General features: G+C 46.2%; 1 protein-coding gene across 1 annotated transcript in view; it reads right to left on the reverse strand.

Annotated features, from left to right (window-relative positions):
* The window catches only part of PLXNB1 (plexin B1), a 131,657-nt gene that overhangs the window by 58,406 nt on the left and 45,726 nt on the right, over positions 1–27,525 (reverse strand). The window contains exons 4-5 of the mRNA XM_033141439.1: positions 14,176–15,301; positions 1,628–1,810 (exon numbers count right to left, since the gene is read on the reverse strand). Of these exons, the coding sequence (XP_032997330.1) occupies positions 1,628–1,810; positions 14,176–15,300 (1,308 nt within the window). The 5' untranslated portion in view covers position 15,301. The remainder of the gene's footprint in view (positions 1–1,627; positions 1,811–14,175; positions 15,302–27,525) is intronic.

The following is a 27,525-nucleotide window of genomic DNA, read 5'->3' on the forward strand; positions in this document are numbered from 1 at the left end:
GACACACTTCAGTTCCAGGGTTGATGCCCCAGGATACTTCCCACATAGAGGAGAATGAGGCTAAGGAAGTTCCTTTTTCCAATATGGAACCTTTGCCTTTACATCAAGAACTTGTGAATTCTGTAAAGTGTGTGTAGCAGAACAAGGGTAACCTTCTAACTACATCTATCAACATCCTGGATCTGTTCATGCTGCGTGCCCCCTATCTTCTTGAAGTGCAGACACTGGGGCCAGATGCAAAACCTTAGGAATTTTTTTTAAAAAAATGTATCTTAAAAGCAAGTTTCGGACCCTCAGTGCTGTACATAAATGGTGGGATTCGATATAGCGATAAGGGGATTGTCCCATCCATGCAAACATTTCTGCTTGCCCAACGGAACCATCTCCCATTCTCCCCCCACTGTTCTGGGGGTTCTTCCAAACTTCCAGAGCAGATGTGGTGGAGGTGGGGGTCATATGGGGGGAGGAGAGTGGGGGAAAGCCCCGTTGCATGTGGGAGTCCTTATACTGTCTTCCACTAGTGCAATGGTTTAGCTGAATCTAGCCCAAAGGCTACAGAGCTTGTATGAGTCTGGTGAAGTTGTGGAAGCCAGAAGAGAGTTCGGAATTGATATCCCGCTTTATCACGACCTGAAGGAGTCTCCAAGCGGCTAACATTCTCCTTTCCCTTTCTCCCCCACAACAAACACTCTGTGAGGTGAGTGGGGCTGAGAGACTTCAGAGAAGTGTGACTAGCCCAAGGTCACCCAGCAACTGCATGTGGAGGAGCGGAGACGCGAACCCGGTTCCCCAGATTACGAGTCTACCACTCTTAACCACTACACCACACTGGCTCTCTATCAAAAAAAAAAGGTAAGGACCTCTGGATGGTTAAGTCCAGTCAAAGGCGACTCTGGCGTTGAGGTGCTCATCTCGCTTTCAAGGCCAAGGGAGCCGGCGTTTGTCCACAGACAGCTTTCCAGGTCATGTGGCCAGCAGGACTAAACCGCTTCTGGCGCAACGGGACACCGTGACGGAAACCAGAGCACACAGAAATGCCATTTACCTTCCCACCACAGTGGTACCTATTTATCTACTTGCACTGGCATGCTTTCAAACTGCTGGGTTGGCAGGAGCCGTGACAGAGCAATGGGAGCTCACTCCGTCGCGGGGATTCGAACTGCTGACCTTCCAATCAGCAAGACCAAGAGGCTTAGTGGTTTAGACCACAGCACCACCCACGTCCCTATATAGAACCTGAGTCTGCATCCCTCCTGCTGGGACCCATCCAATCAGCTATATAAAAGAACCAAATAATATTCCCGTATATTGCTGCACTTTCCACAATTTGTAGAGGTTGCAAAATTCAGCTCCCCTCCACCCCGATCCAACTTGCAGTTCATCTGAGCACACATAGCCCTGCCTGTACCGGCACGCACACATTACGTAATAAACACTTTTCCTGATCTGTGGATCAATCTTTGTTGGGACAAGATATGCGATACAAACCTCACCTTGATTGTTTCAAGCACACACCACACGACTCAAGCTTAATAATAATGGGGTACCCAGCATTAGTGACGGGCCCCGTGATACGTAAGGGCAGGCGACACCCTTCCTTCCCATGCCAGGCCCACCTTGCTCCTACCTTGTGCAGGCAGCCTTTGCTGTCTCCCAGGAAGATGACAGTGTGCCCATCTTCAATGCTGACGGCCACAGCGGTCAGGCGGGCGTCCGGCTTTTCCAAGATGGGCTCTGCTTCAAGCGGCACACGGCTGGCCATTGGACTGGGGGTGTGGTCTGAGCCACAAGGGTAGGCATCCAAAGTATCCTTTTTGGGGGAGAGGGAGAGAAAGAAGAAGAAGAGAATAAAGCTATTCCAAGCCAGCCAACATTTGGGAGGTTGGTTGCAATCATCTGATATAAACCACAAATACGTAAAGTGTTGGAACAGCAGAACCTGGGAGCAGCAGAGGATCTGCTGGGATCTACTGGTAGATCGATTGAAGATTTGCACTAGAATATGCACAACTTGCAGACTTAACATACAGAATAAGGCAGGCATAGGCAATCTTGGCCCTCCAGATGTTTTGGGACTACAACTCCCATCACCCCTAGCTAACAGGACCAGTGGTCAGGGATGATGGGAAATGTAGTCTCAAAACATCTGGAGGGCCGAGTTTGCCTATGCCTGGAATAAGAGAATAAGAAGAGCATATGTTTAGAGAAGATTGGAAAACATTTATTGAATATATGGGAAATAACTGTGTACAGCTGAAAACGCTGGCAGCATTAATATAAATTCAACACTGTAAACAAGTTTTGATGGATGCAATAATGGAATACTGGATGGTATAGATTTTGTAAAATATGCAGGGATTTATGATATGCAAAATGAACCATGGAAAGAGAAGAAGGGAAGTAATTGAAATCTTAAGGATGTAAAATGAGTATTTAAAATTGTAAAACAGAAAATTTAATTTAAAGAATTGAGAGAGAGAGAGATTTGCACTAGATCAGCAAATGTTAGAATCCCAATGGTTTAACAACAGCAATAACAAAAAGCCCTAGTACAATTCCTGGTGTGCAGTAATTGAGGTGTAGATTTGTCCTTTCAGATTCAGCCCAGGTGAGTATAGATAGGGTTGATAAGGTTAAGTGGCTCCAACCCAGGAGTGTCACTGCTTTGCCCCTAGCTCTGGTTGTTTGAAGAAAAAGAGTTTGGATTTGATATCCCGCTTTATCACTACCCTAAGGAGTCTCAAAGCGGCTAACAATCTCCTTTCCCTTCCTCCCCCACAACAAATACTCTGTGAGGTGAGTGGGGCTGAGAGACTTCAAAGAAGTGTGACTAGCCCAAGGTCACCCAGCAGCTGCATGTGGAGGAGCGGAGACGCAAACCCGGTTCACCAGATTACGAGTCTACCGCTCTTAACCACTACACCACACTGACCATGCAGCTCCAGTAAAAAAAAGGAAAACCGATCCCACAAGCCAGGAATCTGCCAGCACCTGCATTATTGAATATGGTGCTAGGAAAACAGGACTTTATGAAACTCGAAAGGTGCAAAACAATTTGCATGGTGGAATGAAATAACATGGGAAGAGGGCAGCTGGATCATGACCCCTATCCTAAATAAATTCCGAAAAGCCTATAACTACTTCTATTGGCACTGCTAAATATTACAACATTTTTTCAAATACAATTTCCCCCCCCCCCCCAATCTTGCTCCACCACCTCTTCTCCCTGATCGCGGAGTCTTCCAAACAGTTCGGCAAGTTCCACGAAGTCTATCATCTTCATTTGCCATTCGTCTATTGCTGGTAACTCTTGACTCTTCCAATTCTTAGCAAGTAGTAGCCTTGCGGCAGTTGTGGCATACAGAAATAATGTAATGTCATTCTGGGGGGTTTCCTTCCCCACAATTCCCAGTAAAAAGGCTTCTGGTCTTTTAATAAATGTGTCCTTCAACACTTTTTTCATTTCGTTATAAATTTTCTCCCAGAAGTCTTTTACTTTGGGGCACGTCCACCACATGTGGTAAAAGCTCCAGTTCAGGTTTTTTTGTTCCTCGGTCTCCGGGCAACAACGGGACTCAGTTTGCTGCTGCTGCGGTGCGTTTCCTCCTGCAACCTGTCAGAAGCCAGTTCTTCTGACGAGAAGCCAGCTTGTAGCACAAGGAACCCAACGACATGGTGTCAGAAGTACAGCTTGTGCCCAACATTATGTCCTGCTCTGACAGACATTCTACCTCTGGGCTTCAAGCACTGAGGTTAATAGGAAGCTTCCTAAGACCAGATGGGGCTCCTTTGCCTTCTAGCTGAGCATTGTAAATTACGACTGGCGGCAGCTCTCTGGGGATCTCAGGCAGAGATCTATCACATCACTTGCTAAGAAACCCTTTACAAGGGGGGGGGGAGAGAGATGCCAGGAATTGAACCTGGGACCTTCTGCATGCAAGTCACTGAGCTGCAGTCCCTCCCCCCCAAACAATTTTACACTGTATACTAATATACCCTTTGATGCTGACAATACTATTTGGGAAAACGTTTTGCAACTCCTTCCAACCCATTGCTCTGATTCGGCCACCTTTAGAACAGGACATGCCTGCCTAATTGCCAATCATTTGCACTTAAGAGAGACCACTTTTCAAGCTGTGGACCTCCAGATTAAGAATGGGCACATCTGTCAATTTGGACTCTTTCAATCAACTTCTCTTTCCAATCCTAAATTCACTCCTCCACATTTTGCAGCAATTTGCCCCCCCTAAAAACAAGAGTTTTCTAAAAAAAGAATCCTCATGAAACTTCATCAGCATTTGGGTGCAAATTTCTCCTAATGAACACAATTTTATATGCAGTTTAACTAATGTGCACATTTTGGCAAGCCAATTTTTTCCTTAATATAATAATTAAAAAAACCACAAACCAATGTAGTATCTTCATTTTTATGCACACTTCATTAAGGTATGCATTTTTATGCAAAAACTGTTTGGAGAACTGCATTGCAACATTCAGGCAGGTGTGACTTTTGATGTGTGTGCGTTTCACTTCACTTAGTGCTAGGGGAAATTGCCATGCAAATTATTCCTTTTAAGCTCTCCCTCCTGGAGGTGCTGTTTGCTGCAAACACAGAGAATTGGGGGGAGGCAAATAACAGCTGCAGAGACAACATTTTGGCAGAAAGCAGTGCAAGGGAGCACAGGGTTACATTAAAAGATTCCATCAACAGTGCCTCTGAAAAATTTTACACATCACTTGGGATGACAGGCAAACTAATATCAGTGTACTGGAAGAATTAAAGATGACCAGTGTTGAAGCAATGATTCTTCAACATCAGCTTCATTGGACTGGTCATGTTGTGTGGGTGCCTGATGATCATCTTCCAAAGCAACTACTCTATTCCAAACTTTAAAATGGAAAGCGTAATGCGGGTGGTCAACAAAAGAGGTTTAAAGACTGTCTCAAGGCAAATCTTTAAAAATGTAGTATAAACACTGACAACTGGGAAAAACTGGCCTGCGAACGCTCCAAATGGAGAACAGCTTTTACCAAAGGTGTCATGGGCTTTGAAGACATTCGAACTCAGGACGCAAGGGAGAAACGTGCTAAGAGAAAGGCACGCTTGGCAAATCCACACCGTGATCAACTCCTGCTCGGAAATCAATGTCCCCACTGTGGAAGGACATGCGGATCCAGAATTGGCCTCCACAGTCACTTACAGACTCACTGTTAAAACCGTGTTTATGGAAGACAATCTTACTTGGCTACAAGTGATCGCCGAAGAAGAAGAAGAAACTTCTCTCCACTCCCCAAACACGTATCCAGGGCTGGGCCGACCCATCGGTGAGGCAGACTGAGGCAGCTGCCTTAGGCAGCGGAATCCAAGGGGTGCTGCCCCGGATGCCCCCACCACTGCTGGAGAAGCGAGGACAAACAGTGGCAGCCGTTTCCAGGTTCCAGGAAGATTTTTAAAGCCATGCATGCCTTTTCTTTTCTTTTTAAAGAAAAGGATGCTTTAAAAGCATCGTACAGGCATCATTAAGGATTCCCTGTCGCCCAAATTACACACACACACACACACACACACACAATGTGTTTGCAGAACCTCACACCACAACCGTCCACGGTGAGCCAAGCCAAACGATTTTCCAGTGGGACCAAGCTGAACTTTCTGTCTAGTGTCTGGATTTTCTGGCCTCCCCCTGCATGTTGAAAATAGACTCAAAAGCGAGCTTGCGGAATTCGCTGGGGAGCCGGTTTCCAGAGCTAACCTGTGCGGGAGGGGAGGCTCGCTTGCAAAGCGAACACAGAATTAGCATTATATGCCTCGGAAGAATGCAAGCGGAACGGGCCACTGTGAGAAACCAGCCAGGCTCAAACTGCCTCTGGAGAGGTATGTGTGTGTATATATATATATATATATATATATATATATATATATATATATGGGAGAAACCGATAGGCATTTCATTTTGTAAGCTGAAACGGAGTGATTTGGGAACTGGCACAACAAAACATGCACAGCCCGATACAAGCTTTTTAATAGCAAGCCACAGGATAAACACACCATTAAACAAGGTCTGTGTCCCACACACACCACCTTTGCGTTCTAAACTATGCAGCTAGAGCCACAGAACGCAGAGCCAGAAAACTCTGGAGATTCATGGTTCGCCCTCCAGTCCCAGAGTCCTTCTTCCCCCTCCTTGCTCGGCTATTTATTTTGATATTAAATTCCATTTATAATGGCATTCACCCCACCCCCACCCCTCCTCCCAGTCCGGCATGTTGCACACACACACAAAAATGAGGAGTTTGTGCTTCTGTTAAGGAAGGTCCAAGGGTCACACACAAGGGAATGCTAAGAAATGTGGGTGTTCGGATTATCTGCTGATTTGTCTTTTGTTTCCAGTTTGAGAGGAGGGAACTGGGAAATGACAGTTCACGTAGGCAACTTGGAGGTCCAAATATGGTTTAAATGGGACCAACTGTGTTGCTACTACAAACCTGCTCTGAATTTGTCCGCAGGGCCAGGAAAAACGAGTGAAATTAAAAAGCTGAAAAAGATCCCAGCCAACTGGTTGCATAGGACAAATCGGGACTTTTGCCGAAGCGAAACCGACGGGGCAGACTTTCAGGAACGTTTCCATGTTCTTCAAAAGGCGCCTGTTTTATATGATTCTTGTGAGGGCGCTGAAAGTCATGGAAACGTCCGTAAGGGCGATGATGGTGGAGAGGGAACACATCCTTGTGAGGGAACACATTATTGTTGCCTCAGCAACTGGCAGTGGGGGCTCCTTTTAGACTCTGGGCCCACAGTCAAAACAAAATTAAAATAGCACATAAAATAGCACACACTTCTTCAGATACACTGAAATTGCTGTCCTTAAGTTGTCAAGAGGTTTACCACAACTATCAGCCAATCATCCATTCCCACCACCCTTCTGAGTAATACCCCTCCCCACCCTCTCAGTATATATAATGGTCCGGTGACTTCTGTTTCAGTGTTTCAGTGTATCTGAAGAAGTGTGCATGCACACGAAAGCTCATACCAAGAACAAACTTAGTTGGTCTCTAAGGTGCTACTGGAAGGAATTTTTTTATTTTTATTTTTCAAAGCCCATGACACCTTTGGTAAAGGCTGTTCTCCAACTGGAGCGCTCGCAGGCAAGTGTTTCCCAATTGTCGGTGTTTATGCTGCATTTTTTTTTTTTTATGTAGCAGTGTCAAGCAGAGCCTTGTCCCAGGAGTCCGTCTGGATGCACCTTGGAATATGGGTTCAAGCACATGATGTGGACCAAAGGATAGCAGAGCAATGCATTATTTGTCAACGTGTTACACTGGAAGATTCAAATGAAAGTACCAGTACTTCTTTGCACGGTGTATATTTAAATTGTGGAATTCACTCCCACAAGGAGCAGGGGTGGCCACCGACTCGGACAGCTTTAAAGGAGGATTAGACAAAAATCCTTGGAGGATCAGGTTATATCAGTGGCTACTAACCCTCGTGGATCTGTTCTACCTCCACTGTCAGAGGCCATAATGCTTCTGAATACCAGTTGCCGGAAACCTCAGGGGCGGAAAGCGCTGCTGCTCCCCGGCCATTTTTGCAGGCTGTCCACAGGCATCTGGTTGGCTGCTCTGAGGATGGGAGTCTGCACTCGATGGACCAGGAGTCTCCTCTTATGTGCTTATGTTAATTCTGAAGATGGTTCGGAAGCTGCCGCTGGTTCTGAATAAGGCTACTAGACTGTCACAAGCATGCTGCGCTTCTGCATTCTCTCTCTTTTGGGGTCCAATTCAAAGGAAGCTGCCTGTTATAAGAATTTTAAGGTCTTTCATATATATATATATATAATAATAGTAATGTACCAAGCAAATAAGGCCACATGTCTGAAAACAACAGACAAAGACAGGCCTCACTCCACTTTGTCTCCTAGCTGGCCAAGTGTTTTCATCTGCAGAAGTGGGTGAGATGTCTCTGCCTGAGGATGGGCCATTTCCCTCACAAAGGACAGCCATTAGCCCTACCGGCCAGGGAGGAAACCTTTTGTTTTGCGTCTGGGAGGGTCAAGGAGAGATGGCACAGGTGTGGAAAATTCCCAAGTTACCTCCTCTGACACCCGCCCCCCCCAATTTGTGATGTAGCTCTGATGTATCTGGGGTGGTGGTGGTGGTGGTCTTGGGATAACCTCTTCTGTGATTGGATGCTGTTTCTGGGGGTGGGCTAGACTCCAGGAGGGATTTTGAAATGTCTTTATAAGAACATGCTTGCTTTGTTCTGGGTCTTTCCCCCCGAAAATCACCGCTGTTGCAACAGCTTCAATAAAGATCGAATTTACTAGCTGCTTTGCTTCTCAATCTTCTCTGGTTGGCCTCTGTTTTTTACACCTACCAATGGCGACCTGCAAAGGACTTTGCAAGGGCTCTTGTGTACCCCATAAGGGAATAAGGGCAGATTTTTTCTTACAACACTGCCCCTATACCAAACCTCCTAAATAATAAGGCGGCTTCCTAAGCTCCTGCAAAAGCTTATCTCCCTCCCCCCAACCCTGAGAAAAGAAGCCATGCTGAAAAGCTCCCCACTTTTACAGGGCTGCCATTCGGGACAAACTTCCCATTTTATTTCCCCCAGTAGATGATCTACAACTCTCCCATAAAAATACATTCTGTGCTCCCTTTGCAATGGAAACCACAAAGTACAGACAGAGGCCTTCTCTCTCCAGTTGCCCTCCAGACAGAGCTGGCCCAAGATTTTGTAGTTGTTGTTACCGATCTCCCTATGCAAATTAAAACTTCCCCAGTGTTTGTTTGTTTTTTGGGGGGGGTGTCTTACAGCAATGTCCAAGGTCAACAGGCATGCTATTTCTCTCTCTCTCTAAAGTATTTTTTTTTTACTTCCTTCCCTTTACAAGGGTGCCTATCGATGGCTCTGGGCAGCGGAAAGAGATTAGGAGGCTCTTGAGAACAAGGGATATACGGCTTGCCAGCTTTTGAATTGGCCCCTGGAGCCGGGCTTTTAACGCCTCTTTGATCTGAAGCAATTAGCAGGTGACTGGGCTTATCTCGGTGCCCTTATCTCTGTGCCTTTCACCAGGTGTTGGCTGGTAATTCTGCATTCCAAAGCTGCTGTCTGAGTCACAAGGGCATGTCCACAACAACAAAGAGAGGCTTGTGTCCCCTTAAAGAGTAAGAGCCACAAATAGATTGGTTTTTAATGTGCCAGAGTAGTCTTGAGTGTGGGTGTTGTGCTGAAACAGACACAACACCAGGCTCCTGTGTCCCCGTCCCCATCAATTGACAACACCAGGGGATAACTATTATAAGACAAAATCGAAAATTCTTTCTAGTAGCACCTTAGAGACCAACTGAGTTTGTTCCTGGTATGAGCTTTCGTGTGCATGCACACTTCTTCAGATACACACGAAAGCTCATACCAGGAACAAACTCAGTTGGTCTCTAAGGTGCTACTAGAAAGAATTTTCGATTTTGTTTTGACTATGGCAGACCAACACGGCTACCCACCTGTAACTGGTATTATAAGACAAACTTCTAAGCAGTCCTATGTCTTCCAAAGCAACTACAGTGGTACCTCGGGTTACAGACACTTCAGGTTACAGTCACATCAGGTTACAGACTCCGCTAACCCAGAAATAGTACCTCAGGTTAAGAACTTTGCTTCAGGATGAGAACAGAAATCGTGCAGCGGCAGCGGGAGGCCCCATTAGCTAAAGTGGTACCTCAGGTTAAGAACAGTTTCAGGTTAAGAATGGACAGAGGCATAGCAAGTCCAAGTGGTACCCGGTGCAGATTTATTTTTTGTCACACACACACCCCCACCCCTTCAAGTCACAGTGAATGTTTTGCGTTCCCCCACAAATGAGGTGCCGCAAAGCATTGTGGGGGAACGCAAAACGCTCACTGTGACTCAGGACGCAAGGGAGAAATGTGCTAAGAGGAAGGCACGCTTGGCAAACCCTCACCGTGATCAACTCCTGCCCGGAAACCTATGTCCCCACTGTGGAAGGACGTGTGGATCCAGAGTTGGCCTCCACAGTCACTTACAGACTCACTGTTAAAACTGTGTTTATGGAAGACAATCTTACTTGACTACGAGTGATCGCCAAAGAAGAGAAGAAGAAGATGATGATGTGCCCTTTTCCCAAAGGGAAGGTGCCCTCTCACTCTCCAAGGAACTAGGCTTGTTCACACATTGCGCTGAATATGGGTGTAAGCTCCCTCAACACAAGCAGTGTCAGAAATTTCCCATTTTTTGTGACTGGTGCAGTTCCAATTGCGACTGCGTGGAGATCTCTGGATGCCAGGTTGGCAACTGATGTCTCCATCTGGCTGGCCTCTCCAGCTTTCTTAAGCAGGTAACCCAATATGAAATACACAACCCGTGAAAAACTCTTAAGTATGAACTATGAAAATATATTAATGTACTGTATATTATAGCAACAAATTGACTGAAAGTAACATAACTTAACACCCCTTACCTCTCATTTTGTTGAAGCAAATCATAAAGCCACTGATTTTAAATGGTTTGTCATTTATAAGCATAACCTTCCTGAGATTAATGCAGATATTTTAAAAAGGAATTACATCAGAAAGAATCTTATTGGATTTACAGGTTTGGGTCTCTAGCTCCTACAGGTCTTAATCTCCATATTGATTATAGTTCCTTTTTGTAATCGAGTTCTATATGTATCGGCCTTCCTAGATATATTTATACCTTTAAGTACTTAATATCCCAGTTGTAGTAGTATTGTATTAGTGTACTGCCCCTTTAAATGATTTCTTGGGTTTTTGCATTTAATCCCGAGAAAACTTCATATTGTATTAGCCTTTGTCAGAGTGATGAACGTTAGATTTGCTGGAGCTTTTTAGCCATGGTTAAACTTTGTTATTCTGTATTTCTGTCGGTGAGAATTTTAAATTATCACATTAATATTCCAGTAAGTTTTATGAAATGTTGATAAGAGTGTATTATTGTTGTTACCAAAGATGAAGTCCGTTCCTTTGAAGAAACTGTACCAGTGAAACGGGGAGACCTCCAGCTAGCCACCCGTTGGAGGACAGACGAGGACGTCTGTGGGACTTTGCTGTATACACAATATCTATGAGCATTCATTGTACAATCACTCTACAGCACATAGTATTGCATATTGAAATATTGCATATTGCATATTTGCACTTTAAGAGTTGATTTTATTTGCAAAGTATGCCATAGGCTATGCCTTTGAGGAGATACTTGAGTTGTTGTTGTTGTTGTTGTTGTTGTTGTTGTTGTTGTTGTTGTTGTTCAGTCGTTCAGTCATGTCCGACTCTTTGTGACCCCACGGACCAGAGCACACCAGGCACGCCTATCCTTCACTGCCTCCCTCAGTTTGGCCAAACTCATGCCAGTCGCTTCGAGAACACTGTCCAACCATCTCGTCCTCTGTCGTCCCCTTCTCATTGTGCCCTCCATCTTTCCCAACCTCAGGGTTTTTTTCTAGGGAGTCTTCTCTTCTCATGAGGTGGCCAAAGTACTGGAGCCTCAACTTCATTTGGAAAGTATGCCATAGGCTATGCCTTTGAGGAGATACTTGTACATATGTGTTAAGTTATGTTACTTTCAGTCAATTTGTTGGTATAATTGGAGCCAGTGTGGTGTAGTGGTTAAGAGCGGTAGACTCGTTATCTGGGGAACCGGGTTCGCGTCTCCACTCCTCCACATGCAGCTGCTGGGTGACCTTGGGCCAGTCACACTTCTCTGAAGTCTCTCAGCCCCACTCACCTCACAGAGTGTTTGTTGTGGGGGAGGAAGAGAAAGGAGAATGTTAGCCGCTTTGAGACTCCTTCGGGTAGTGAAAAGCGGGATATCAAATCCAAACTCTTCTTCTTCTTCTTCTTCTTCTTATAATATACATTAATATATTTTCATAATTCATGCTTTAGAGTTTTTCACAGTTTGTGTATTTCATATTGGGTTACTATTATTTCCGTGATTGTCTGTTGGTTTTTGCACATTCTTAAGCAGGTAAGCAGAAGTGCTCATTTTATCCAAACTTAGGAGTACATGATTCAGCTCCCTCCTCCAGTTAATCGCTACAATGACCCAGTGAGGCAAGGTTAAGAGGCTGTGACTGGCCCAGGTTCACCCAGTGGGGATTGACTGGGTGGGGATTTGAACCCGGATCTCCCAGGTCCTAGTCTGACATTCTGACCACTACACCACACTGGCTTCCCAGAGTACTTCTGTTATGGGGCTGCTATATAAATTAAGTAGGGAAATATATATGGGGAAAGCAAAATGTCACTTAGAGAAGGGTCTGAAATATTTTCCTTGAAGCTTGAATTTATTTTGTTCTGGATTATTGTATTTGAAGTTTTAATGTGCTATAGCCTACTTTGAGAGCTTTTTCTTTAAAATATAATGCTGTATGGAAATAAAAATATCAACCAACAACTGGGGTGGCACTTAGACATTCTATTGTGGCGACAGTAATACTGTATAGGTTTACGGTGACTAGGTTTAACGTTAACCACAGTAATTGCAAGCAAGAAGAGCTTTTCAGCTATGGGCGATTAAATCTGCCCTCCCTGACCACTCCCTCTCCGACTTCTCCATCTTTCTTCTAAGAGGAAAACAGTACAAACATATATTCAAAAGACTTGCCCTGGAGTTATTATTTCTGAATTATAAATCATCGTTTACAGAACTCTAAACAACCAGGTGTAATTTGAAATTCAACGCCTGAGTACAAAAGACAACAGCTCTTGCAGAGATTTTGATTCTTGCAGTGCTCATTATATAACGCACTTAATTGTTATATGTATTTCAAGTATTACTACTTTTATACTTCACCATATTTATCCGAGATGCAAAGAGGTGTTGAAGTGAGGCTAATATCTACCTGAGTCAACTGAAAACGTTAATCGGCAACCTTTCTTCTGTACATGGCTGATGATTTAACAATTTTTTGCTTCCTTGGAAATTGTTCGGTGGCAGGGGTGGGCAGACTTCAGGCTCTCGAGATCTACTTAGGGTTTTGTTTGTACTGGAACGCCAAGATCCATCAAACAGAGGCTGGTGCAAAAAAAACTAAAACTAAAACACAAAGGCACATGCGGCTAACATTCTCCTTTCCCTTCCTCCCCCACAACAAACACTCTGTGAGGTGAGTGGGGCTGAGAGACTTCAGAGAAGTGTGACTAGCCCAAGGTCACCCAGCAGCTGCATGTGGAGGAGCGGAGACGCGAACCCGGTTCACCAGATTACGAGTCTACCGCTCTCAACCACTACACTACACTGGCTCATCAGCAGAAGCCCTGCGCAAGAACTTCCACCTGCACAATGGAGTTTCCTGCCAGTGCTTGAGAACCCCCAGAACAGCATGCAGGGAGGAGATGAGGGATCATTCCATCAAAAATGCACATCCCAACAGAACCATCAGCCTAGCACCATGCTGAATACCTCCTGTACACTTTCCACAAAGAAGTCCATTCCTAGTTACATACCCATCCACCGCCACCCACAGAGGGAATTTCACAGGGGGAAGGAAAGTTTTTTTTTTTTTTGTTTTTTTTAATAATTGGGATTCAGAAACTTGTGCTGAAATAGTTCAAATCGTGCAGAAATCAACCAGGAAAGGCACCCACTCATCTTCTACCTACCTCCGATCTGTGGAACTCGCAAAGGTGAGTTCCTTCTGCCTATAGGTAAAAAAAAAAAGTAAAGGACCTCTGGACGATTAAGTCCAGTCAAAGGCGGCTATGGGGTTGCGGCGCTCATCTCGCTTTCCGGCATTTGTCCACAGACTGCTTTCCGCGTCATGTGGCCAGCATGACTAAACCGCTTCTGGCGCAACGGAACACTGTGACGGAAGCCGGAACGCAAGGAAACACTGTTTACCTTCCCGCCGCAGCGGTACCTATTCATCTACTTGCACTGGCATGCTTTCCAACTGCTAGGTTGGCAGAAGCTGAGACAGAGCGATGGGAGTTCACCCCATCGTGGGGATTTGAACTGCAGACCTTCTGATCGGCAAGCCCAAGTTGCTCAGTGGTTTAGACCACAGTGCCACCCGCGTCCATTTACCTCCTGCCTATAAAGCATTCTGGCACAATGAACGCCATCTTGCCCCCTTCAAGGTGTGGGTTCCCACATGCACGTCGCAGGACACACACACACACACACACCCAACTTACCGCCGACAGCTGGACACAGTTGGAGCTGACGTCGTACTCTATATAAGCCACCTCGACACCTTCCTCCGATTTCCCGTCCTTGGTGTAGCAAAGGTCCCTGGTCCGCGTGGCGAGGCGGTCCACCTCGTCCATCGTATAAAGGCAGAGCGCAGATTCCTCGCTCAGCTTCCCGGAAGAAGCCTGCCAGGCGGAAAAGGCAACAAAAAGCACGTCTCCCCGGGCTGCGCCTGCGCCGCCTTCTCCTCCCGGCTGGGAGACGTAGGCGGCCTGGAGGTGGCTGTACGTCTTTCCCTTACTCCGGCAGAGCAAGGGCAGCTCCACGTAGGAGTAATAGTGTGCGTCGTCCAGGCAGATGCGGGAAATGTAGGTGCGGTACTCGCGCGAGTGCGACTTGAGGTCCCGCCGGTAGAACAGAAAGTAGACGCTGGAGCCGTGCGTGAACGACTTGACGAAGTGGTGGTTGTACTCCGAGAGGCGGCCCACGGCCAGCTTGGCCGTTTCCTCGTAGGAGAAGATGGAGTGCGGGTCTTGCCCAGGGTGGGTCCCGAGATTGCGAGTCGTAATGGGGGGGATGCTGCCCCCCACCCCCCGGCTGGTGTACCCCCGGCCCACGAAAAGCAGCGGCGTGTTGTCTTTGGCGTATCCGATCAGCCCCACGGTGGAGATGTTGGGGTCGTTGGCTGCCACGTACTGGGTGTCCCCCGGCGTCTGGGGCTGGAAGAGGACGCGGTCGATGAAGCCGAGTCTCCTCTTCTCGCAGATGCCCTGCCACACGCTGCCGCACACGATGAGCTCCTCCTTCGGCGAGTTGACCAGCAAGAGCTTGTTGTAGTTGTCTGTCTCCTGCGCTTGGGGGCATTCCTGCTTCGTGACGGGCGGCAGGCAATCTTTGCTGTCCAAAGAGGGACCGGTGGAGACGGCTTCCTCCTGCGCCAGGCCAGACGTCAGCTGGAAGAGGAAGTTTGTAGCCCCCAGGTAGAGAGTCCCCGAGTTGGGATCCATGATCAGATGGAGGAATTTGGTGGCGTTGTGCGAAAAGGTGGCATACTGTAGTCCCGGCGGAATTACTGCCCCCAGGAAACACAGAGCAGGAAGAAGGAGTGCCCCCAGAGGCATCATACTCATTCTACAAGAGAGACACAGAGAAAGTGTGGTTAATTCATCTCAAAAAACTAGCTGTTATCAACTCTTTCCCTTACTCTTTCATTATAAATAAATTGCACATGGTATAAAGAGGTTACAGCACTGGAAAGGTCTCACATATATCTAAATTATATTCTGCATTCTTGTAAACAAAAAAAAGGAGACCAGGAAATTTCTGTATATGACTTATCTGCCATCTCCTAATAAAGGTAGGTAGATTGGGGAAATGGGTGATCATGTAATCTGTCTTGAGATCCTTAGAGGAAAGGCAGGATATGGATGTAATAAATAAAAGCTCTCAAGCGGCCTTATTCAGTCAGTTTCACCATTAAGACTACACTCCATGTCCCCCAAACCCATTTTTTTTTCCCAATGCTGGAGGATTATGACCATACGGTTCCAACACAATTGCTGTGTTTTTTTTTGCTACAGTTATTTAAATTCCAAAAAATAAATAAAAAACCATCATGTTCGTAATCGAACCACGTCCGCAGATATCCGAGCAACATAATCAACAGATTAAGTGGGAGAGAATAATTGTCAAACCAAATCAGTCATATTTCTCCCCACAAAAGCCAAGATCAGCTTAGTCCTTCCAGTGATTCCCAACGCTTCATCTACGCATGTCCAGTATTAAACCAGCACTGAGTCTTAGAAACAAGAGCTGAAACAAATTTGTATGTTATTAACCTCGTTAGCATATCTTCTGCTGAAATTAAGAGTTGGTGGGCAAATGTCACTTTTCCCGCAAAAGCTTTGTGCCAAAGAAAATCCTGATCCTACATCAAGGCAATCCAAATTCTTCATTTAAAAAAGCTGAATAATGCAAGTTGCATGTATTTGCATAATTCTCCATTTGCTTCGGCTGGCAATGTGGAAGGGAAAGGAGCTCCTCATATCTGAAACATTGGAATGATCTAATAATTCCCTCTCCAGTTTTAAAAATTGTATTACATGTTGCCTACACCTTTTCATAAGGAGACAAGAAAAGCCCTGCTGTATTATCAAATTAAAGGTTCATGTAATTCAGAATCCTGCTTCTCATAGCAGCCAACTGGCAGGTGGGTTGCAGCCATGTGTTGGGAGGGGCAAGGTAGCAGGGAGGTTGGTGTGGTGCAAACGCTCCCCTGCTGGCACATTTGCACTGCACTGACCTCCTCGCCCTGCCCTGCCATCTCCTGGAAAACAACAGCAACCCACCTGCCAGGAAGTTAGCACACTGGCTTCATCCAGCGAACTGATTCTGTTCGTAAGAAGCCCCCCCTGTGAACACAGAGCCCCCAAAGTCTGACTGCAAACTTTCAGGACTTTCTCTGATTGTTGGGATAGCTCAGCTGGTGGAGCATGAGACTTTCAATCTCAGAGTTGTGTAGAAAATAGCCTACTCTACAAAAGCTAAAATTTACATTTGTTCCTCTGCCCAGTTTTGCCCCTGGCCCTGGCCACCTCTGCGAAGTGGCTGTCAGAAGGTTGTCCAGAAGAAAATGTGACCTGCAGACTGAAAAAGATCTCTCCCCCCCACCCCACGACTTAGCCCAGTACAGTGGCACCTCGTTTTTCGAGCGTCTCGGTTTTTGAACGCCAAAACCCCCGGAAGTAATTGCTTCCGTTTTCAAACGCGCCTTGGAATTCGAACGGCTTCCGCTGTGTGTCTTTCAATTTTTCCAACTGAACTTGCAGCCAGCCCTTTGCGCCTCGGTTTTCGAATGTTTCAGAAGTCGAATGGTCTTCTGGAACGGATTGTGTTCGAGAACCAAAGTACCACTGTATTACCCCCTCTGAATGGTTGTGGTTCTCTAAAGTTTTACCTAGCTCTGCTACCCAATATCTATTACAATGAAGATACAGTGGTACCTCAGGTTACATAGGCTTCAGGTTACATAGGCTTCAGGTTACATACTCTGCTAATCCAGAAATAACGCTTCAGGTTAAGAACTTTGCTTCAGGATAAGAACAGAAATTGTGCTCTGGCGGCACAGCAGCAGCGGGAGGTCCCATTAGCTAAAGTGGTGCTTCAGGTTAAGAACAGTTTCAGGTTAAGAACGGACCTCCAGAACGAAATAAGTTCTTAACCCGAGGTACCACTGTACTGGGGACTGAAGATGAGATCTCAAGCAGGCAAGTGGTGTGGTCTACTATGTAATATGAGGCCGTCCCTATCCCCCACACTAATGGAAATACATTCACAATGTTTACGATGGACATAGTTATCCTCCTTCAGATCTGAGCTTGAAGGAAGCTGGTTCAATGATGCTTGGAGCAGGACTTCCTTGCCCAGCACTGATCAGCTGGCAACTGGGTTGCGCAATGTACACAGTGTGAACTCACCAATAGTTGTGGGTCTAGAATCACAGAGCTGGAAGAGACTATAAGGGCCATCTAGTCGCTCAACCCCCTTCCCCAGAGCAGTTTCACAAAAAAGTGTTTGCTGTTGTTTTTTAAGGTGTCGAATTAAAGCAGGCATAGGCAAACTAGGCCCTCCATATGTTTTGGGACTACAACTCCCATCATCCCTGACCACTGGCCCTGTTAGCTAGGGATGATGGGAGTTGTAGTCCCTGTTGGCAAATATCCTGCCCGGGGTCAGTTGTGAGACTGCCCTGAACCTGGAACAAAACCTTGAGCACATTCCCGGCTACGCGAGACCGGTGGCACATTCAATATGTTCCCTAGCTCAACCATGGCTAGTTCCGACACAGATGCCACAGTCATTGAAAGAGGAACTCATGCTATGTCCAGGCCATCAACAGAAGATGATGAGGGCTGAGTTTTCTGCTGCTCCAGAGAAGCGGACATGGGGCAATGGATTCAAACTACAAGAAAGAAGATTCCACCTAAACTTTAGAAAGAACTTCCTGACAGAAAGAGCTGTTAGGACAGTGGAATTTGCTGCCAAGGAGTGTGGTGGAGTCTCCTTCTTTGGAGGTCTTTAAGCGGAGGCTTGACAGCCATCTGTCAGGAACGCTTTGATGGTGTTTCCTGCTTGGCAGGGGGTTGGACTGGATGGCCCTTGTGGTCTCTTCCAACTCTAGGATTCTATGATTCTATGAGTTTGCCTATACCTGAATTAAAGGATGAATGCATGTAAAAACATGAACTGCTCCAGGAAGGAAGGCTCACAGCCAGCAGCCACTTAGTATTGTAGACAGCCAGCCATCAGCCAATCAGCACTGCAAACAGCTAACCCTCCAGTAAAATAAAAAAATTTAAAAATCTGCAAAACAAGTGAAAAACAGGAGGGCACCAAATTCCTATCATCAGAAAAATAAACTTCACGGCAACAGCTGTTTACAGATGCTTCTGCTATGTACAGACCCCAAGGGTGCTGAAAGGGTGTTTACCATCCTTACAACCTGGAAGTGGATTCCATAGGGCTAGAGGAGAATTATCTCTTATAACCAGGGCCTTATGTTACGGGTCAAAATCACGGATCATCTCTAAGCAAGGTGCAGCAACAGAGCGAAGAAGTGCAAATACAATGAGAGGAAGAAGTTGTAACGACGAGCACAGGATGGTTCCCAGAAAGGAGGGGAGCTTGTGGGTGCTAGTTGTCCAACTCTGCAAAATAAAATAAAAAAACAAGAGCCCAGCAGACAACAGCGCTAGGCCAGTGGAGGGGTGCAAAACCAGCCGGGTCTTATTGACAAAACCACAGATCCTCCCAGTTCTTAATCCGTTGTTATGGAGACTGCCCATAAAGGCGTGAAAGGTCAAAGTGGTGAAAGAAAAGCCCCATGCGATACTTTCCCCAGTGAAATCCCAGCGCTGGGAGTGCTCTTTGCCCCGCCGAACTCCAATTCGCTGGCAGGACGAGCGTTATCGAAGTGTGACTGGCCCCGACTTTCAGGGCCTGCTGGAGGGAAGGAACAGGCTGTCCTGCGGACCCAAATCTCCCTTTGTTGTTGCTGCTGCTGTTTTGCCTGACCTTGTGGGGGAAGGAAAGAAAGAAAAAGCTTCCAATCCGGAAGCTTTTCAACGCAGTTTCTTGACAGTGGTTGAAAACGGGGCGGGGCGGGGGGTGGAATTATTGACAGGGATGTTACTACTCAAGTCTTTTGAGATCTCTGCCAATATCGCTTTGAAATCAGTGTTGCTTTTGTTTTGATTTAATTCCCCAGCAAAGAGACAAGAATCTTAAGCATCCTAAAAAATCATTCCGGGGCAGCTGCTTTGTCCCCTGTATCGGATCAGACGACAAAGCAAAATGTACCAATTGCAATATGTCATGGACGCGTTACCTGAGATTCCTGCATTGCAGGGGGTTGGATTAAATGACCCTTGCTTGGCATCCCTTCAAATTCTATATTGTGAAATAGCAGTAAGTAAGTGACCTGTTAGGCCCTTCTGCTGCCATTTCTGCCATATAAAATCCGCAACGGCAATGGCGAAAGCAACAAGAGCTGCTGGGGCTGTTTGGTGGAAGAGTTGATCTCTCGCCCTGCCCACTGTATATAGTTATAAAGGCTCCCCACTTTCAAAAGCAGTTTGAGCAGAAGCCCAAAGGGCTGTCCTTCAGACACAGTTTTCTCGAAGTCTCCCTGTTGTCACAGAACCAGTCCCACCGTCCTTTTGATCCTGGCCAGTTGGAAGACAGGATCCTGCACACCGCATGACATTACTTCCACCTGCTAATGCCATTCACAGATTCTTAAAGAAAGAGTTTAGGAATTCTACGCAAAACGGGCCAAAACACTGGAAGATGAGTCTGGAGAGCAGATCGTCTTTCTCTGGGATGTAAAGCCTGTTGCATGTTATCCTCGTGGTACCTTTCTGCCCACTTCTCTCAAAATATAGTGGTTGGAATGGAAGGATCACCTAGATTTCCTTGTGGGTTGATGGTCCCCTTGTCCAGGGTTTGCTCTACCTGGAACATAGGGGTCCGTACACATACAGGCGCCCGTGTGCGTAACCTTCGTGCCAGGGCAATTGAGCACAATGGCTCTTGTGATTATAACAGCCAGCATTTTGTTAAGCTCCAAAGTCCAGCTCTCCGTGCTTATTTTAGGTGAGTAAGCAAGACGGCCGGGACACTCGCGCTCACTGATGCTACTTTGGCACGCTGCCCTCGAAGCTCACATACGCCGATTCACATCACACCAGCTCTGGCTGCTGTTTAGGTGGCACAGACAGAGGGGCTTTTGTTCCTGGGGGATAATGGGCACTCAGAATTCCCTCCCTCCTTCCCCCCCCCCACCACAAAGCCGCTGTAGACACTTCTCTTGCATTCCCAAGCATTGGGCTGCAGAGATCATCCCTTCCAACTCTCCTCTCCCTTTTTCAGGCTTCTAAGGGATGGGAAAGAGAGAGAGAGAAATAGAGGTGCATTTAGTGTAACTAGATGGACGGTCTTTTGTGAGGCTTGGGGCAAGGGTTACAGACCCCCTAACACACCTGCCCTCCAAGTCACTACAGGGCAGGGAATAAATGATGTCCACACACACACACAACTTCTGCCTATCAGCTTTTCTGTGGACCTAGAAGAGAGTGATTAAAATTGGGTGCATGTGAGAGGCATTAATAGGGTTAACCTAAGAATGTTAAGCCCTGCTGGATCAAGCCCACGTGTGGAGTCCGGCAGCATCCTGCTTCCCACAGCAGCAGCCAATCAGACGCCCCTGGGAAGCCCTCCCGAAAGGCTATTGGCCACAACGGCTATGCTCTGCATCCATGGTCAGAGGCAGTAATGTTTCAGAATACCAGGCAGAGTCTTCATGCACCCAGCTCCTGCTTGCGGGTTTCACACAGGTTGGCCTGCGAAAGAACAGGATGCTGGACTAGATGGGCCACAGGCCTGATTCTTATGTCCTTAGGGTAAGCCTGAAGCACAGCATGGTGGCAATTGCCCCCTCTTTCTGTTGTTGTTCTTCACCAACCAAATTCAGAGGTGTACTGCTTCTGAATATGGCAATTTCATTTAGCTGCCCGTGACTAAAAAGCTGTTGGGTAGACCCACCCTCATTCAGAAGTGTCTGGAAGCCATACATGAATTCCTGCCCATCTGCTGCAATGGTTATAGCAGTCAATGAAGGCTAAGAAGTATCACAAGACAAGCTGAAAGCCAAGACTGGCAAAAAAAAAAAAATCTTGCTGTAACACCTGAAGCAGAGGTCAGCAACCTTTTTCAGCCGTGGGCCAGTCCACCGTCCCTCAGACCATGTGGTGGACCGGACTATATTTTGGAAAAATAATATGAACGAATTCCTATGCCCCACAAATAACCCAGAGATGCATTTTAAATAAAAGGAAACATTCTACTCATGTAAAAACACACTGATTCCCGGACCGTCTGTGGGCTGGACTGAGAAGGCGATTGGGCCGCATCCGGCCCCCGGGCCTTAGGTTGCCTACCCCTGACCTGAAGCCTGGTTCTGGTCAATTGAGGCCTTTTAATGTGACTGGGATCAGTTAACGCCCCCCCCCCCCATTTCTGTCTCTTAACATCCATACGTGTTCAAGGATGTTAATCGCAAGTGGATGTGATCCAGGCGAGACTCGACAACATCTAGAGCAAAAGCAGACACCGCTGACTCAATTTCCTTCCTTCTTAGGAAAAACTACTCTCTAAAAACCAGGTGTGAGGAGCCTGGTGTGATAATTGCAATAATCCAATCTGGATGTTACCAGAGCATGGAGTACATTTCTGAAGAGTAGCCTATATGCATTGATCTTATCACTTATAGGCCCCCCATTTGTGCAATCGTTCAGAGACAAGAGAACAATTATCCAGATTGCACCTACACATGTGTGCCACCGTTGGAGCATAGCATATAGTGCCTAGGTGTCTGGTAGGCACATGGGCAAAAGCACTAGGAGGAGCCAGTGATAGACAGGCTAGTGCAATCCCAGTCCTGCTTCATTAATGGGAATTGACGTACCTGCAGAAGACTAGAGTGGCCTTTGAATGGTGCAAGACAGCCGTTGCAACCCCTTGAGATGGGGTCAGGAATCCTTTTGGCACAGTGAGTCAGATTCTTATCTCCTGCTCACTGGTCAAGTTTGACCTAAGGTGTCTGACAGGTGGGTGGGGCCCCACCTACCTTCCAAAATAAACCTGCATGGAGGGGTCTGCTTTGCCGGTACCTTTCTTGCAGGGAACATGCTGGCGCTGGCAAAGAATTTAGGGTGAGGTGGGGATGCTGAGCCAAGGGGGGCACAAAATTGAGGAAATTGATAATTGAGAAGGTCCATTTGGGGGTCGCCCAATTCTGGCCTCGCACAGGGCGCCATATTACGGAAGATTACCAAAATCTGCCCCTGATGGCGTAGCATCACCCAGCCGGATTGAACGCTCCGCTCATCACCTGTCGAGCAGGTGTGGATAAATCCTGCTGCTTTGGAAGGCATATAGCCAGTGCAGAACTGAACCCCACCTGTCAGCTGACATCACCTGCCAATCACAGTGACACCAGCTGGTTGACGGGGTGGGCATAGTTTGGGGAAATGGCCTTGTGGGCCACATTAGACTCCCTGGAGGGAGGGCCAAGATTGGCCACCCACCCACCTTTCCCTGACTCCCCACCCTGCCTTCAAATGTCATACAGGCTGCGATTATAATCGGAGGATTAACAATCCTGGGGTAACAAATCCTGTTCTGCCTCCAGACAGAGGCAGTAACGCTTCTGAACACCAGTTGCTGGGAACCACAGGAGCTCTTGTGCCCAGGTCCTGCTTTTGGGCCTCTATTACGCACCTAGTTGGCCACAGTGAGGACAGAATTCTGGATGTGCTGGGCCTGATCCAGCTGCCTCTTCTAATGTTAAGTTGACTGTACAAATGGAGGGGGAAATTACACGTTACATGAAATGCTTAAAATGGAACCCTGCTGTTGTTTTAATGAAAAGCAGTCGCTCCCTGTGCCAGGAATCCAGCTGTATAATTGCCCTTTTAAACACACACACACATCTGGAACCTGGGCAGAGGAACAGATTGGGGGTGATTTTTACTTTTAAGATGGCTACCAGGCGCTTTCCCCAGCTCCACCCCAGCAACACACAGAGCACTCTTTCGCTCAAAATAGCAACCTCTGGAGAGACTTACTTTTCATTTGAGAGAAATACCTGCCTGGGCTTTGTTATGTACATTTGTGCATGAAGTGCAGAAACTAAAATTTAAATCTGTATGTGTGTGTTATATATATGCATAAAAACACACACACACACACCCAGCTCTGGACAAATGTTTGACATCTGTACCTAAGGTTTTGAATGCAATTTACAATCTAAACATTCATTTTACATTCATCTTCAAAAGCCTTGCTAACAAATGTTAAAGGTAGTGATGCCAAGCGCAGCTTCCCCAACCCATTTTTTTAACACTCTGTTTTTCTAAAACCCTTGACTCCACCAGCACCTATAAATGTGGATCACAATATTACAATAGGGTTAATTATTAGCAATTATTTCAAAGTAGCGTTAAACAAGCCCAGGCAGATGGGGAATGGGAGCATCGTGCCATACCTTTCTTTTTCTTTTTTTTAAAGCAATTGCCTTTTATAATTTCACAGCAGTTATAGATGCCCATGAAGGCTGAAAAGAACCACTTTGCAAATGTTTACACAACCAACAGAAGACAAAAGGGAAATAAAAGCTATCACCAGCATTTGGCAGAATGGAAGAAGATCCTTAAATGTTTTGCTTTGGCAGAGGGCAAAACAGAACAAAATTGAAGGAATGACATGTGGTGCAAAGGGTTGCCAAGAAGGAAATACAAGATGAGAAGACAAACAGACAAAGACCAGGAAGGAAAATGGAGAAAAAGAGGAATGGGGGAGGGAGGAGATGCAGCCCCAAAGGTCACAAACGCCACCGCTCATTCCCACAGGAAGCTGAATTTGTTTCCATGAGCTCTGCAGAATCTATCACAGCAAAAGACACTGGACAAAAAGACAAAAGCTCACGGAACTGCACTTAAAGTGAATGAGACCATCTGATGTTATAAAAAAACAGCGGATCATGTGGAAATACTTTTTCTAGACCAGACCACTTGATACTTCAGGTGAGGGCGATATGATTTCAGTGCTGTGTACAGAAAACTAGATCTTAGGAGGAGGTTCCTGACTTTCACCACAACAGACAAGTTTTGTGTGTGGCTCAAGTACGGTACCGGTATATTTTTTTTTATCTTTACAGGAAAGCATTGCAGCATTTAACTCTCCCATCCACCCATTCATAAAGTCTTCTCCAACCTCCATCTTTTCCAAATTTTGTTTCATAAAATTCCAAGAAACATTATCAAAGGCCTTCTCTGCATCAATAAACATCAAAATAGCGCTTGTATTTATTTTCTTCTCCAACCTTTCTAATATATCCACTAAGTTTCTAATATTGCCATTCATATGTCTTCCAGGTAAAAAAAACCTGCTTGATCATTGTGGATATATTCTTTCATCACTCTTTTCAACCTTATGGCCAATATAATATAGTCCAGGAACGTGTTACCATGTGCTTTGCTATTTAAAAGGCCTTCAGGTCATCTTTAAGGGAAAATCCCCCCGATAAAACCCCCTTATTATGTGACACTTAGAATGCAGTCCTACATGCATCTAATCAGAAGGAAGGCCCACTGAGTTCAATGGGATTTACTCCCAAGTAAGTGCATACAGTATCGGACTGCAGCTTTAGTGGGTTTAGAACAACTGCATGGCAGGTGAGCAGAACATAGGCTGCCTAACTCAAATGATAATACAACGTAAGAAATAAAAATCAATAAAATACAATTGGAAGTTAATATGGACATTTAATGCAATGTTATGTGCTATCTCCTGTCTTCAGCCACAAATCCACAGGCTACCTGAATGAAGCTCATGGACTCCTAGTGTTCCGGAAACCAGAGTTTGGGTACCCCATGGTACAATCCTTAGTATTTGGATGGAAAACCCATGAAAGGCACATTGTCATCAGCTTTCTGTACATGGGATCTTCTATATCAGGCATGGCCAAACTCGGCCCTCCAGATGTTTTAGGACTACAACTCCCATCATCCCTGACCACCGGTCCTGTTAGCTAGGGATGATGGGAGTTGTAGTCTTAAAAACATCTAGAGGGCCGAGTTTGCCCATGCCTGTTCTATATTTTGGTGACCTCTTTTGCTTCATTCGTAGACAGTTGCTTCTCCCACTTGCACAGCTGGACTGCTCTGGTATTGGGCAAGAACTCAACACCGCAGCTCCTACGACAAACTAACCCGGGCACATTGATAAGCCTAGACGACACCTTCCCACGCCTGCTTTTGGGTGATGTAGCGCCACGTTGTTAACGCTTCACTGCTTACAAGAAGCATCAAGCTCAACTTACAGCCGAGCAGATTAAGATCAGGTATCAGGAAGTACCATATGAATGCAGGGGGAAGTAGCGGGGAGGCATTGAGCTTGCATTCTCCAAGCACGTCCCACAGATTATTAAGAGCACAATGACAAGCATAAGGGTTTTTCTTTTAAACAGCTAAGCTTAAAACCACTGATCTTCAGTTGGCAGGTTGGGCCGGCCTTTGACTGGGTCACGATCTGGTCCAAGATGGGCTGCAACAGCAGCACTCACACCGTACCCTCCAACATTTCTCCGATGAAAACAGGGACATCTTATTCCATAATGACAATTGTATTATTTATACCCTGCCCCAGCCACTCTGGGCAGCTTCCATCATATATAAAAGGATAATTAAACAGGTCCCTATACAGGTCTGCCTTCAGGTGTCTTCTAAAGGTTGTATAGTTACTTATCTCTTAGGCTCGGGGGCCACATAACTCCATACCCTCCAACATTTCTCCGATGAAAATAAGGATGTCCTACGGAAAAGCGGGACATCCCGGGATCAAACCAGAAACCAGAACCCTGAAAAATAGGGACATTTGAAGGGTCTGCTCTCCTCGCCTGTGATTCCCAGCAGCCGGTATTCAGACATTCTCATTCATGCTTTGCATTTTTGCAGAATGGAAAAACTTCCGACTGCTCCCAAGTGTGGACTGTCTATGAGGCTTCTCTCTTGCACTAGAAATTAACATCCGAGGCTGCCTTGTGGTGAGTCAGCCTAGCTCTGCAGAGACCACTGGCACCACTCTTCTACCTGGAAATGCCAACTGTTGGATAAGGGAGCTTCTGCTTGCAAAACACGCAGTCTACCTTGTCCCAGCCAGCCTTCTACTGGGATCTCTAGCCTGCCCTCTCTCTACAATGTCTCTCCATGAGCCTCAAGCCCAGGAAGTCAACTTCTTCTCTACCCACGCTCTATTAGGCTCTTTTCTACAGGGGCCAGGAAGCAGCATCCCATCGCCCTGCATGGCTCCCTGCAGGGGCGTAGCAAGGGGGGGCATAGGGGGTGAGCCGTCCCAGGTTCCATGATGGAGGGGTGACAAATTATCAAGGAACAATTACTGCCCTACTAGGGCGGTTCATAAAAAAACTTTTATTTTTAAAATGCCTGCTCCAAAGGTCTTATCTTACTATACTAGGGATTATATAGCTATATATGAAATTTCATGCATATCGGTTAATATATTGACCCTCCTCCACCAAAATAGCTGTTTACTTGGCTGTTTTCCTATGTCGTGAAGGCTGAAATTTCAGTTCAGTGGAGCACTTACTGTTCCCAACCCTAACCCCCTTGAAAGCCATCTAATTAGACTTTAATTTGATTTTGAGATGTTTTTAGGAGGTAATTTAATTATTGTTTGATTTTATACCAATGTTACGTATCTGATGTTAGCCACCCTGAGCTTGACTTCGGCCGGGGAGGGCGGAATATAAATAAAAGTTTTTTATTATTATTACTTGTTATTATTCCTTTGTAAGAAAATATGAAATAACGTAAAACCATTTTTGCAGGGGGGGTAAAATAAATGGGGGGGGGGGTTGACAATAAATTTTCCGCACCGGGTACCACCTGACCATCCTACGCCTCTGGCTCCCTGCCCAATCCCAACGGGAGCACAAACCTGGAAAATAAGGAAGCGCACGTGCGCTGCCCACACTACCATGTGAGTTGCAAGAGAAGGAAACAGGCAAAAACGCCATGCCCTACTGGGCCCAACTTGGTTTTTAAGTGTGCTGTTTTTGTGTATCCTTTTCTACATTCCATAGGTGCTGTGAGGGCTGATGTGTGAAAAGTGGACTATGGGTCATCTCCAAGGCTGCTATTCTGCTTGCGAGTCAATGACCCGCCACCTGCGTGGAGTAAATAAAACACAAGGACATATGATTTTAGGCTAATGGG

The sequence above is a fragment of the Lacerta agilis genome, chromosome 2 (assembly GCF_009819535.1).
Source record: "Lacerta agilis isolate rLacAgi1 chromosome 2, rLacAgi1.pri, whole genome shotgun sequence".
Lineage (NCBI taxonomy): Eukaryota > Metazoa > Chordata > Lepidosauria > Squamata > Lacertidae > Lacerta > Lacerta agilis.